This window comes from Nycticebus coucang, chromosome 19 (assembly GCF_027406575.1).
Source record: "Nycticebus coucang isolate mNycCou1 chromosome 19, mNycCou1.pri, whole genome shotgun sequence".
Classification (NCBI taxonomy): domain Eukaryota; kingdom Metazoa; phylum Chordata; class Mammalia; order Primates; family Lorisidae; genus Nycticebus; species Nycticebus coucang.
Window position 1 is genome coordinate 46,777,526 of NC_069798.1, and position 12,894 is coordinate 46,790,419.

The 12,894-nt window shown below is 46.5% G+C and overlaps 1 protein-coding gene across 5 annotated transcripts in view; it reads right to left on the reverse strand.

Moving 5' to 3' along the window:
- MRO (maestro) overlaps positions 1–12,894 on the reverse strand; it is a 30,768-nt gene that overhangs the window by 9,151 nt on the left and 8,723 nt on the right. For 2 of the 5 annotated variants that reach the window (XM_053571856.1, XM_053571852.1), the window contains exon 2: positions 6,469–6,588. The exons of 1 other annotated variant lie outside the window; for it this stretch is intronic. In XM_053571856.1, the coding sequence (XP_053427831.1) occupies positions 6,469–6,588 (120 nt within the window). Of the gene's footprint in view, positions 1–6,468; positions 6,589–6,858; positions 7,511–7,570; positions 7,590–12,894 lie in introns of those variants that run through there. 2 more of the 5 variants (XM_053571854.1, XM_053571855.1) reach the window with 2 other exon arrangements.

Genomic DNA, 12,894 nt, shown 5'->3' on the forward strand with positions numbered 1-12,894 from the left:
CCAGGGATGCCAGTGCTGCTGGCCCAGAGCTCACACTTGGACTGCTGAGGGCACAAAGAAGACTGTGGGCTGGAACCGCTGGTGGAGACCTCCCTGGGCACCTTGGTGAGCTTGGAAGCAGAGGCAGAGCATATATGGCCCAATGGGATTCCACACAGTTATCACCATGGTAGTAGTAGTAATAATGATTAAAATAGTAGGAGAGAGGTAGAAGATGGGCGGCAGGAGGTAGCCATAGGCCAGCTGTACAGGGCTTGGCTGCTAAAAAGCTTCATCGCAATTGTATTTCATTGATTTGAGTGAACTGTGGGTTTTTTTTGATTGCGGGGAAATCCATGCAACACTGGGTCACCCTGGGTAGAGTACTGTGGTGTCATAGCTCACAGCAACCTCAAACTTTTGGGCACAAGAGATCCTCTTGCCTCAGCCTCCCACATAGGGGATTTTAAAAGTCACATGGAGCCAAAAAACGTGCTTGGTTACTTCCTTCTAGGGCTTTTCTTCCCACAACCTTGTTTCAATAGAACCTGCGGCTTTCAGAATGCTCTGGATCAGAGTTGACAGGTATTTGACAATGGGTACAGGTAGCTTAAAAGAAGCAAAACTTGAGCTGAGGGCCTGCTCACCAAGCAGGGCACAGTCCTCATTATAAAACAGCTGGTGTGTTCCATTCCAAGACATAAGGAAATCAGGCCTGAAGCTTCTCTCCACTGGGAAGGAAAGCAAACCTTCTACCCTGTTCTTTCTGCTTGACTTCCCTTGGATTAGCCTTAGCCATCCAAGGCAGCTCCCCCAGCCTTCAGAAATCAAGCAGCCAGCCTGGTCTTCACAGGCATGAGTGGAATCTAAAGTCGTGGAAGTCTCTCAAGCAGGGCAAAGACAATGCAGGCTGAGTGGCTCTGCGTGGAAGATTCAGGATGTGGTTAGAGACACACACAGAGTTCCATCTCAAGCTCACCACATCTAGAAAACTTGTCCCTACCTCCCTATTACAAGGTAAAACTGGGATCTCACAAGTTTAATCTCACAAGTCGTCAGGGCTCCTCTTGATTTTTGATACAGGAGAGGCAACGTATTTCCCACAATGTTACCTGCACCTAAACATGAGAACCTCCTGGGGCACTTGTATTCAACACCAGCCCACCCTAGAATTACTGGATCTGAATCCCAGGCGGGGTGCATTTTGTGTACAGGCCGACCCAGTGATGCTACACGTACACTGCGATATAAGAAATTAAATAATCCCCAAATTGGCATCCGTGAAACCAGGTGTCAGGAGCTGGAGGGGTGAGGGAGGAAGAGATGGCAATGTCTGCAAACAAGGAATGGATGCCTTGTGTTTGTGAAGCATTTTGAATTTCACTTTCAAAAAAAAAAAAAATTTAATCATAGCAAACTATGTCTATGACTTCTGCACTTTTCTGGGATGCTTTAAATTTCTATTTTCTTCAAAGAAATGTGGTTTCTTTTAAAAAATAAAGCAAATTAGGAATTATATGTTACAGTGTTCCTCACCTGGAGCTTTGTGTCTTCAGCTTACGCTTCTTAAGGTACTCCCACCACCCAGGGGGCCTCCCTCCTGCCGGCAGGGCCTCCAACCCCCTTCCAATCAAAAGCAAAGGATCATTTCCACCTGCTGCAACACCTCCAGGAAGCAAACAAGCAGGTGGAAACTATCCACCCTTCAGTCCCAAATCTATATACTCTCCTCAGTCTCCACCCTCCAGAATTCCAGGTGTTCACCATCCTGGATCTAAAGGATGCCGCCTTCTCCATCTCGCTGGCCCCGACCAGCCAGCTGACCTTCGCCTTCGAGTGGACAGATCCTGAGACTGGAACGACTAGCCAACTCATGTGGACAAGACTTCCCCAGGGCTTTAAGAATTCCCTCACACTGTTCGAGGAGGCCCTGGGTAAAGACCTAATGATTTTCAAAGATAAGTATACGTACTATGTTCTCTTATAGCAACAACCAACTACTATGACTGTCTGGAGTGCACCCAAGACCTCCCGTGGTATCTCCAGGAACTGGGGTACTGGGTGTCAGCTAAGAAAGCTCAACTTTGCTTAACTGAAGTGACATACCTTGGGTACCACTTGTCAAGAGGTCAACATACCTTGACTAGTGAGAGAAAGTGAGCGATTCTCCAGATCCCAACCCCAAAATGCAAGTCTGGGAATTCCTGGGGGCAGCTGTTTATAGGTTCAGGGCTTTGCCGAGATTACAAAGTCCTTGTATGCTGCCATGGCCAGTGACGGGCCCTAATTTGGACTAACAGAAGATCAGTCTGTTAAAGACTTAAGGCAGGCTCTTGTCACAGCACCAGCACTAGGACTCCCAAATATCACAAAGCCATTCCACCTATTTGTTCATGATGTGAAAGGAACAGCTAAAGGAGTGCTGACCCAAACTCTGAGACCCTGGAAACATCCAGTAGCCTATTTGTCTAAAAGGCTAGACCCAGTGGCAGCTGGATGGCTAGGCCGTTTTCAGGCCATCGCTGCTACAGCCCTGCTGGTGTGAGAGGCAGACAAGCTGACCTGAGGGCAAGACTTGACTCTAACAGCCACACATGCTGTAGAAACTCTCCTCAGAGGACCCAGCAGCCAGTGGATGTGGACCACCAGACTCATGCAGTAGCAGAGCCTACTTTTAGACCAGCCATGCCTGAAGTTCAGCCCCACTCAGAGTCTGAATCCAACACTCTAATGCCAGATGATGACCCACAGAGCCCGTCCGTGACTGTGAAGATGTGCTATACCTCTGCCAAAAAGGGCACACAGACTAGCTGGACATCCCCTTCCCGAACAGTGATGCCACAGTGTACACCATGGAAGCAGCTACATCTGAGAAAGAATCCCACTGAGGGTGCCACTGTGACCACCCAAGATGAAGTAATCTGGGCACAGTCCCTGCCAGGTATAACTTCAATCTAAAGAGCCAAATTCATTACACTAACTCAAGCCCTCCGATAGAGAAAAGATAAAACAATCAACATATATACCAATAGCCTGTACACGTAAATGGAAAAATCTACAAAGCATGGGGATTCATCACCTCGGCAGGGAAAACCATCAAAAACCATCCTGAAATTCTGAATCTACTGCAAGCCCTCTGGCTTCCCAAGAAAGTGGCCTTTAGTCATTGCCCAGGGACAACAGAAGTTGGATACTCCAAAAGCAGGTGGCAACCACCTGGTGGACAAAACAGCCAGAGAGGTAGCTCGCCTCTCTGGCTGATTCTTAATACGGCCCCTTGACATCCTGTCCAATTCCCTGCCCCTAGTCTTGCCACTGCCCCCGTCTACTCAGAAAAAAGAAAACATACAAAAGATCTAGACGCAAAAAAAAAAACAGCAGGAGGGTGCTTGCAACTTCCAGATGGCCAGATCTGCTTATTAGACCCCATAAGACGAGAGTTATTACAACCACGACACTCAGCAACTCAGTTAGGAGGCAAGAAAATGCAAGAACTCTTGTGACCAAGGTACCTTTTTAAAGGTATGGCAGAAGCCACCCGGTCAACTGCTGCTCAGTGTGCAGCATGTGAGAAGGTGAATGCCAAAGCCGGATGGAGGCTTCCGCTAGACATCCGCCTCAGAGGACATATGCCAGGACAAAGTTGAGAAGTCGACTTCATTGAAATCCAGCCAGCCAGCAAAGAGTATGAATATCTTCTTGTGTCAGTAGACACATTCTCAGGCCTTCCCCACCAGAAATGAAACTGCTTTAACTAGTGCCAAAAAACTCTTAAATGAAATCATTCCCAGCTATGGATTGCCCCTTTCTTTTTTTTTTTTTTTTTTTGAGACAGAGCCTCAAGCTGTCGCCCTGGGTAGAGTGCAGAGGCATCACAGCTCTCAGCAACCTCCAACTCCTGGGCTTAAGCGATTCTCTTGCCTCAGCCTCCCAAGTAGCTGGGACTACAGGCACCCACCACAATGCCTGGCTATTTTTTTTTTTTCCTTTGGTTGCAGCCGTCATTGTTGTTTGGTGGGCCCAGGCTGGATTCGAACCTGCCAGCTCAGGTGTATGTGGCTCGTGCCTTAGCCGCTTGAGCCACAGGCATTGAGCCTGGATTGCCCTTTTCTATTGGCTTCAATAATGGGCCGGCTTTCATTTCTGCCATAACCCAGGCAATTAGTAAAGCTTTAGAAATTCAGTAGAAACTCCACGGTGCCTATCCGCCCCAATTCAGGCCAGGTAGAAAGAATGAATCAGACCCTAAAGAAACTTTAACCAAACGATTGAAGAGGCCGGTGAATAGTAGACTCTATTCACTCCCCACTGCAGTCCTACAGGCTGGTACATCCCTCCCGGGCAGGTTTTACTCCCCATGAGATCATGCAAGGTAGGGTCCTCCTTTGCTTCCCCACATCATGATCCCCAGACAGCAGAAAGAACTAATCACTCACTTTGAAGTATCTCCAGTCTCCTTCCCAGGTCCTGAAAGATCTTCACCCCTCGCCAGATTTCCAGACTTATCCAGATCCTAAGACTACTGGTGAGGAACCCGAAACTGCTTTCCAGCCTGGTGACCGCATCTATATCAAGTCCTTCCAGAAGGAAGAACTGACCCCACAGTGGAAAGGACCATTTGCTGTCATCCTTGCCACCCCAACCGCTGTGAAAGTCCACGGCCTGATGGCATGGATCCACCACCCCCAAGTGAAAAAAAGCAGAAGTAGACATCGGAGTCTCTGGACTGTGGTGCCTAGAGAAGTTTCTCTCAAACTAAGACTGTTAAAATCTTGATTTCCTTTCTATGTTCTGTCAGTTTTAAAATTCCTTCCCCCTACCCTCACTTCCACCTCCTCATACTTTGTACTGTCAGATGAGAGAGGGAAAGTAGTAACAAATGTATCCTGGGGAAAAAATGTTAAAATCAAGGACCCTCAGGCCTCCTCTTCCACACTGACCTAAGCAGGTTGTTCCGCCCACACCAAGACTCCCACACAAGGAGCTGGTGTTACATGTCTTGTGGCAACAGGTGCCAAAAACACAGGTGTAACACAACACAACTTGAGCTAAGATTACAAATCAGTGGCTTCAATCTTAATAATACCAAGAATGGCACTGCTTAAAAAAACAAAAACTTGTGATTGGCTTGCTGGCTGTTAAGCCTGTCACACAACTGGAACATGTAATCCCATTTCAATCCAGGTACAAAAACCCAATAAACAAATCTAAAAAAAAAAAAAAGACAAACAATATTGTACCCCATGATTGCATCAATGTACACAGCTATGATTTAATTAAAAAAAAAAAGACAAACATAGAAAATCCAACTAGACACATGTGTTCCTTAGGGAATGCAGTTCACAATTCAATGGGTTACCCCACCCTGGGATTCCGTAAGACTAGTGGGGCCATTGCCAGACTGAGAGACCCAATGTTTGATTCTTTCAATGCAGATCCTCAGAACTTGAGACTAGACTGAGCAAGAGCAAGACCCTCTTCTACTAAAAATAGAAAATTAGCTGAGCGCAGAGGCACACTCCTGTAGACCCAGCTAACTAGGAGGCTGAGGCAGGAGGATTGCTTGAGCCCAGGAGATGGAGGTTGCAGTGAGCTAGGCTGACGCTGCTGCACTCTATACAGGGTGATAGAGTAAGCCTCTGTCTCAAAAAATAATTGCTGTCTGATTAGGTGTGTGAACCACAGAAGTTTCACAAAGTCTTGATAATCTGAAATGATTTGGGGAATTGGAATGATTCTACAGAAAGTGACTTTACAAAGGTCTTCCCCTGCATTTAAAGAAACCCAAATTAGAATTGACAGGTAAAATATTATGTATGGTTTATTGGAGAAAGACAACTCAAAAAAATGCCAACTAGTGGATCCATATTAAAAAAAAAAAAAAAGACCATGCTCCCACATTTAAGATTAAGACATTTTATATTTTAAGGTAAAATATTCGAGGTGTGTGTCATGAATTTTGATTCTCTGCTTTAACCTACTTCATTAACTCTCTAAAATCCAGTATCAATCTCTCACAGGACTGCGTTTTTACAGTATTTCGTTTAATCTTCACAATGACCTTCGTTGGCAGGTTTAACGGCCCTCATTTTAGAGAAAGGAAAAATGGGGCTGAGTAATGTTAGACAGGTCACCCCAAATCCAACAGCAGTGGCAGAGTGGATTTCGAGACTCCCAGGGCTGTACTCCTAACCACCCCCTTGTAAGCCCACACTCGGCTCCCAGACGGGGTTGGGGGACGGACTGTGAGACACTGAAGTGTGAAGCATCAACATTTTCTCTTCGGTCCTTCCCATCTCAAAGCTCTTTGCTGACAATACAATGATCTATAACCCATCTATTGATCATTTAACATAGTTTGTGAAAACAAAACTGGCTTCATGGTCAGCATTAACCACATCAGTTTTAGGCAAAGAACATCGCTAGATAGCTGCATCGCCGACTTGGCCCGCGCGGTCGGGCTGTCGCGGCCCGCGCCGTGTCCCCTACCTGTGGCTCCCGCGGTGGCCGTCACGTGACGAACCGCTGCGGTGGCGCTGCAGCCCGGAGCTGCCTCCCGAGTGGCAGCCGAGAGTGATGACGCGGCTAAATGCTCCCAGCTTGGAATTCCTAACAACGGAGAATAATTGGTAGAGATGAAGCAGGTCTGTTCAGGACAACGGGTCCGCACAGCGAGTTGGAAACTGAGAACCAAACCCGGGCCGGGAGAGGGGGAGGGAGGGGATCAAAGTTTATAGGTTTAGGGTGGGGGAGGGAATTGCCCTGGAATGGCATCGACAAGGTTGCTGTAGGCGGGCCCAAGCATCACTAGTGCCCTTTGCATCCCCTCACTGTGCCAAGGTGTTTTTCCTTCTCCCCCTTGCGGTGGTCTGTCCTTACTCTTCCCTCGGGTCCAGCGTCGCCCACACTTTCTACAGGGAGGGCCGCTGTCCCCGGCACCGCTCGGAACTGCTCTGCCCGGCCCCGTTCCCGCTGCTGCCGCTAGATGGCGCCATAGCCCAATGGACGGGCAGCTGGGCGGCGTCCTTCCCTGCACCAGCCTGTTAGAGCGCCTTTAATCCGCGGGTGGGACGCTGGACTCCTGTCCAAGCAGCCTCGTTGTGATTGATCATTGCACCAACAACTAGAGCTTTAACCGTTGATACCCCCTTCACGCTCAACAAACACCGAAAGTCCAGAAAGAAGTGAATCAAACCCTCAAAATTTTAACTGATTTATTGATAGAAACGAAACAAAATATAATAAAAACTTGGGTATTATAGCACCAGCAGAATTTAGGAGCCTCCCTCAGCCCATCATTCCTTCTTCCCTGGGCTCTACAATCATGTACATAAACCTATTTATCAATAACTATTTATTATCTGGCCTTGTGTTGGGTAATGTACGCAATATGTCTCAAAAGGAGGAAAAAGTTGTTTTCAAAGATCTAGGAGCTTACTGTTATGCTGATAGCATTTAATGAAAAATTATATGTGCTGTATATTGCTGTAAATATTATACAGACTATATCGTTCAATTCTTACAACAAATCTGAGGTAAATACTATAGTCCCTATTTTAAGGCTGGGGAAACTGAGGCACAGAGTGATTACCTTTGCAAAGGTCGCACAGTCAATTAGTGGCAGGGTTAGAATCCAACCACAGGCAGGCTAATGTCAGACCATGGACTCTTCACCATGAAGCTGCAAGCAGTGATCAGTTTGGAAAAGCCAATTAGGAGATAGGTGGACAAATATAAACCAGAGAACCACATCAGAGTGGAGGATGAAAGAAAAAAATGGAAGGAAAAAAATCAATGCTTCTGAGGAAATAAGAAGAATGAGACTAAAACAAAAATCCTCTTCAGATTGGGCTACAAGGGCACCACTGTTGACTTTTGAGGACACAATTTCAATAGAATGATGGAGAGAGGAACCTGGATTGTAAAACTAAGGGGCCATGAGGAAAGAGAAAATTGAGATGTCTGGTTGCTGCAAAAGGAAAGCAATAAATAGACTAGAAAAGGTCAAGCAAAGGCATTTTGGTTTTCTTGGGCACTTTTGAAAATAGAATAAAGCCTGGGCATATTTGCCAGCAGTTGAGAGGGAGCCCTAAGATGTGGGTGGTACCAAGTAGTGGCAGTAAATAGAAAGAAGTGGAGGGGAAGGTCAAAGGCACTGGGGCAGGGTTAGCTCTGGAGAGGAGAGAGATGCCCGTCTTTGCATCTTGGGGATAGCCACAGACATGGCGATGTGTTGGCATGAAAATGAGAGGGTAATCCTAGCCCTCTGGGAGACCAAGGCAGGTGGATTGCTTGAGCTTAAGAGTTTGAGACCAGCCTGAGCAAAAGTGAGACCCTGTCTCTACTAAAAATAGAAAACTAGCCAGGCATGATGGTCGGCACCTGTGGTCCCAGCTGCGTGGGAGGCTGAGGCAAGAGGATCGCTCAAGCCAAAGAGTTTGAGGCTGCTGTGAGCTATGATGACACCAGGGTACTTAAGGTGATAGAATGACACTCTGTCTAAAAAAAAGAAAAAGAAAAATAATCGTGGGCAGAACCAGAACTGGCACCCGCAGCCTTCCTGGTAGTTGCAGTGGTCTGACTTCAGCTCTATTCAAAGCTTCTCACCAAGGCCATGGGCACAGCTAATGGCCCCAGAGAGTCCCAGACACAGACACAGCACAGCCCACGGGAATCCAAAATTTTCCGTATGTGGCCTGAGACCACAGCCAGCATAGTTCTGGGAATTAGAGGGAAAGGTTCTTTGATAATTTGATTGCAATATGTTGATAAACTGATGACAGGATGTCCTTACAATAACATACTATAATTATTTAAGAGTTTAACAATTCTATTTTCCTTATTGCCAGAAATACAAAAGGGCTAAGACAACTAGAAAAAGCAAAAAGTGTGATTATTTAGCCTGCATTACTGATGTAAAGGGCCACAGGCAAACTAAAGCAAATCAACAATTCGTATTCCGGTTAGACTTAGAAAATGAGGACAAGAAAGTCCCCAAAGAGGTTCCTCTTTCATTCCAGGATCTTCAGAAGCACCTCCCGGTGTGAGCGTGCCCTAATAGGAATTGTCAGAATTTACATTTCCTTCCTCTCATTTTTCAGGAAATACCTCCAAGCTAGGCTGAACCCTCTCTTGATTTTCTAAAAAAAAAAAAAAAAATTCCAGCTACGGATTGGAAACATCAACTTCTCATTCTTTCGTTGTTCATTCTTTAAATTTTTATTGCGATCCTATTTCCAGGGAGGGAAGCTGAGTGCCCAGCAGGTAGGACCAATACCCAGACTCTGCCTTCAAAAAGAACTGAGCAGTTGTGGATTTGCGACTGGGCCTCCTGGGTCCACTTGGCCAGGCAGGAGTTGGTAAGTGCCACAGAGAGGAGTCGGGAAAGAGCCCCGAGAGTCGAAGGGCAGTCACCCAGGAAATTCTTTGCAAGGGAAGGAACATCTGCGCCTGGGCTTGCATGGAGAGACAGGGGAGCTGTCCCTGGCTGAGCCACATAGCCTGATGCTCCCCAAACTCCTCTGCAATCCACCTGCACCGAAGGCAAAGCAGGGGTAAGCAGACATCTGGGGAGGCTCTTCTCAACTTCCTGCCTCATTTGCTTCCCACCGCTCTGTGTGTGTTTGTTCTAATATAAAAGCAATGCTCTTTTTGCTTTGAATGTTTGAATGAAATAGATGCTGCAGGAGGAAGCACCGGGTTTATCTCTCAGCTTCCAATATGCTGGGGAGTTGGGGGGGAGCAGGAGCCCCCTGCCGCCTTGGTCTCCTCATGCCCAGAGGCAGTTACACAACTCTCTAAGCAGAAGGCTGCTCTCAGCGGTTTCCTTGTCTGACCCCCCACCTGGCTGTCCTGCCTTCCCTTTCCCTGACTCTATTGCTTGACTGTCATTATTAGCTCCAGAATGCAAGAAAAAGCTAAAGCTCTCCCTGTGGCCTCTTGACCAGAGATGATCTCTAAAAATGGTTGGCTACTTACTCGACCCAGAAAAAGCCCTGAAAATCATGGAAATCAAGAGTCTTCTTGCTCCTTTTAAGAACACCTGTGAAACTGCCCAGGCCATCAAGTTATGCTTATCCAAAAAGCCACCAAGTATCTGAATGATGTCACTTTATAGAAGCAGCGTGTGTCATTCCATCATCATTACCACAGCAGAGTTGGAAGGTGTGCCCGGGCCAGACAGTGGGGCTGGACACAGGGTTGGTGGCCTAAAAAGAATGCAGAATTTTTTTGGCACATGCTTAAAAACACAGAGAATGATGCTGAACTTAAAGATTTTGATCACTGAGCATATCCAGGGGAACAAAGTCCCCAAGATGTGCCCCGTACTTCCAGAGCTCGTGAGCAGATTAATCTACACTGAAGTTCTCCCTGCCACATTCAAATGATACTGAAAAGGAACAAACTCCTATCCTAAACTCAAAGATATCCTAGAGGAAACTGAAGAAGCAACAATTTATGGCCCAGGAATAAATTCAGTATAAAATAAATGCGAGTAAGTTGAAGCCGCCCAAGACATTAATTACCCTCATATCATCACATAAGCCCCTTATGTAAACGTCTCCAGATGGACTGATTAAATCTAGAGCAATCAGTCAACTGTGTTGAACTTCAGTGTGTAACAGAATCAGTGAAACCTTGGCATGTTCCAGGTGGTCTTACCTGAGCTTCTCTCTTGGTGCTGGTCCTGATAAAAGGCAAATGTAAGTAAGTTTAGGAATGTCTCTGTCCTTTAAACAAGCTTGTAGTTGACAAGAGTTACATTTTGTCCTTGAAGATGAAACATAGAACAGATCAGAGTTCTGTCACACGAAATAAATAATAAGTCCTTTTCAGGCTATCTGTCCCTGATAACTGCTAGTGATACATAATACAAGTCATGAAGTTTTGCAAACTTTTAAGATTCTCACGTTACATTTCCTACTTCTGCAAGTGCCTAGTGAGAAAGCGAAGCGGGCTTTATTATGGGAAAGAATTGTATCAAGGCACCATGAGAGGCCAAATCAATTCCACAGACATCACTGCATACATAATGTTGTTTCTGTGTTTAAAAACGTTCTAACACTATTTGTCATTTTGTCCCCTCAACCTTCGGAGGGAGTCCTTCTCATGTTTCTTTGACGAATGGTGAAACTGAGGGGCCAGGGTGAGCGGGAAACTTACCTCAAGTCTCAAAGCTAGTCAGTGCACTGCGATCTAAATGTTTCGCTTCCTTTCCTGCTTTATGAGCCGAGTCATTCTGTGACTCCGCCGTTGGCCTCTGAGGATGCCTCTCTGACTCTCAGGGCCTGCCTTCTTCCCAGGCCTTTACCTTTTCTAACTCGGTTTCTTCTCCTCCCTCTCCCCGACCTGCCTGCTTCCATTTTAATTTTTTTTTTTTAGAGACAGAGTCTCACTTTATTGCCCTTGGTGGTGTGCTGTTGCATCACAGCTCACAGCAACCTCCAGCTCTTGGGCTTAGGCAATTTTCTTACCTCAGCCTCCTGAGTAGCTGGGACTACAGGCGCCCGCCACAATGCCCGGCTATTTTTTGGTTGCAGTTTGGCCAGGGCTGGGTTTGAACCCGCCACCCTCAGTATATGGGGCTGGCACCCTACTCACTGAGCCACAAGCGCTGCCCTTAAATTTGTTTTGAACATTGCTTAACACGTTCCTTCCTCTTACACCAGCCACAGTCTCAGCCTTGCATTTGCTCTGCCTTCAATTGCACATTCACAGTGGAATCCAGTAGACTCCCACAGAGGGACAAATGTGTAGGCATTTTATGACAATGAGAGCGACGTCAGGCACACTATGACCCACAGAAAAATAAACCCAGGACCAAAAGTGCTTTACGATGCGTGCTGCTGTCATTAAATTGTCTACTGCTGGACTCTTCTGTGCGAGAATGTCCTCTAACAGTGGAACATTCTTTTCTTTTCTTTTTTTTTTTTTTTGTAGAGACAGAGTTTCACTTTATTGCCCTCGGTAGAGTGCCGTGGCCTCATACAGCTCACGCAACCTCCAACTCCTGGGCTTAGGCGATTCTCCTGCCTCAGCCTCCCGAGTAGCTGGGACTACAGGCGCCCGCCACAACGCCCGGCTATTTTTTGGTTGCAGTTTGGCCGGGGCTGGGTTTGAACCCGCCACCCTTGGCATATGGGGCCGGCGCCCTGCTCACTGAGCCACAGGTGCCGCCCGGAACATTCTTTTCTATACGGAACAGCAGATGAATCATGATGACTCTATTTTTGACTCCATAATACTAGCTTCCCACCACTCCATCACAGTCTTACTGCACCTTTCCCAAGATTGTTTATCTAATTCCTCCAGAAAAGAACATAAGAAGACATTCGAATATGTGTGGTTGGGAACCAACTATACAGGTTTTAGATGCCATGGATTAGAGCAGGCTTTTTCTCTGCTGTTGGTGTCCATTCCTTCAGAGGGCTGTGCATCAGATGATCCCCAGAAAGAAAGGGAAACAGGCTCGGTGCCTGTAGCACAGTGGTTATGGCACTGGCCACATACATCAAAGGTGGCAGGCTCAAACCCAGCCTGGACCCGCTAAACACTGCAACAAAAAAATAGCCTGGCGTTGTGGTGGGCGCCTATAGTCCCAGCTACTTGGGAGGCTGAGGCAAGAGAATGGCTTAAGCCCAAGAGTTTGAGGTTGCTGTGAGCTGTGACACAATGGCACTCTACCAAGGGCATCATAGTGAGACTCTGTCTCAAAAAAAAAAAGAAAAAGATAAAGAAAAAAGAAAGAGAAACAGGTAACGTGCAAACTGCCTGAATGCCCTTTGATTCAGTTGTTCTGTTAATAGTAATTTACTGAGGGCCATGATGATTTTGTGCAATTTAGAATAAGGAAACCCTTGGCCAAAATATTTTATGTCTATCTGCCAGAAAATTATCATAATAAGCACTTAAAGT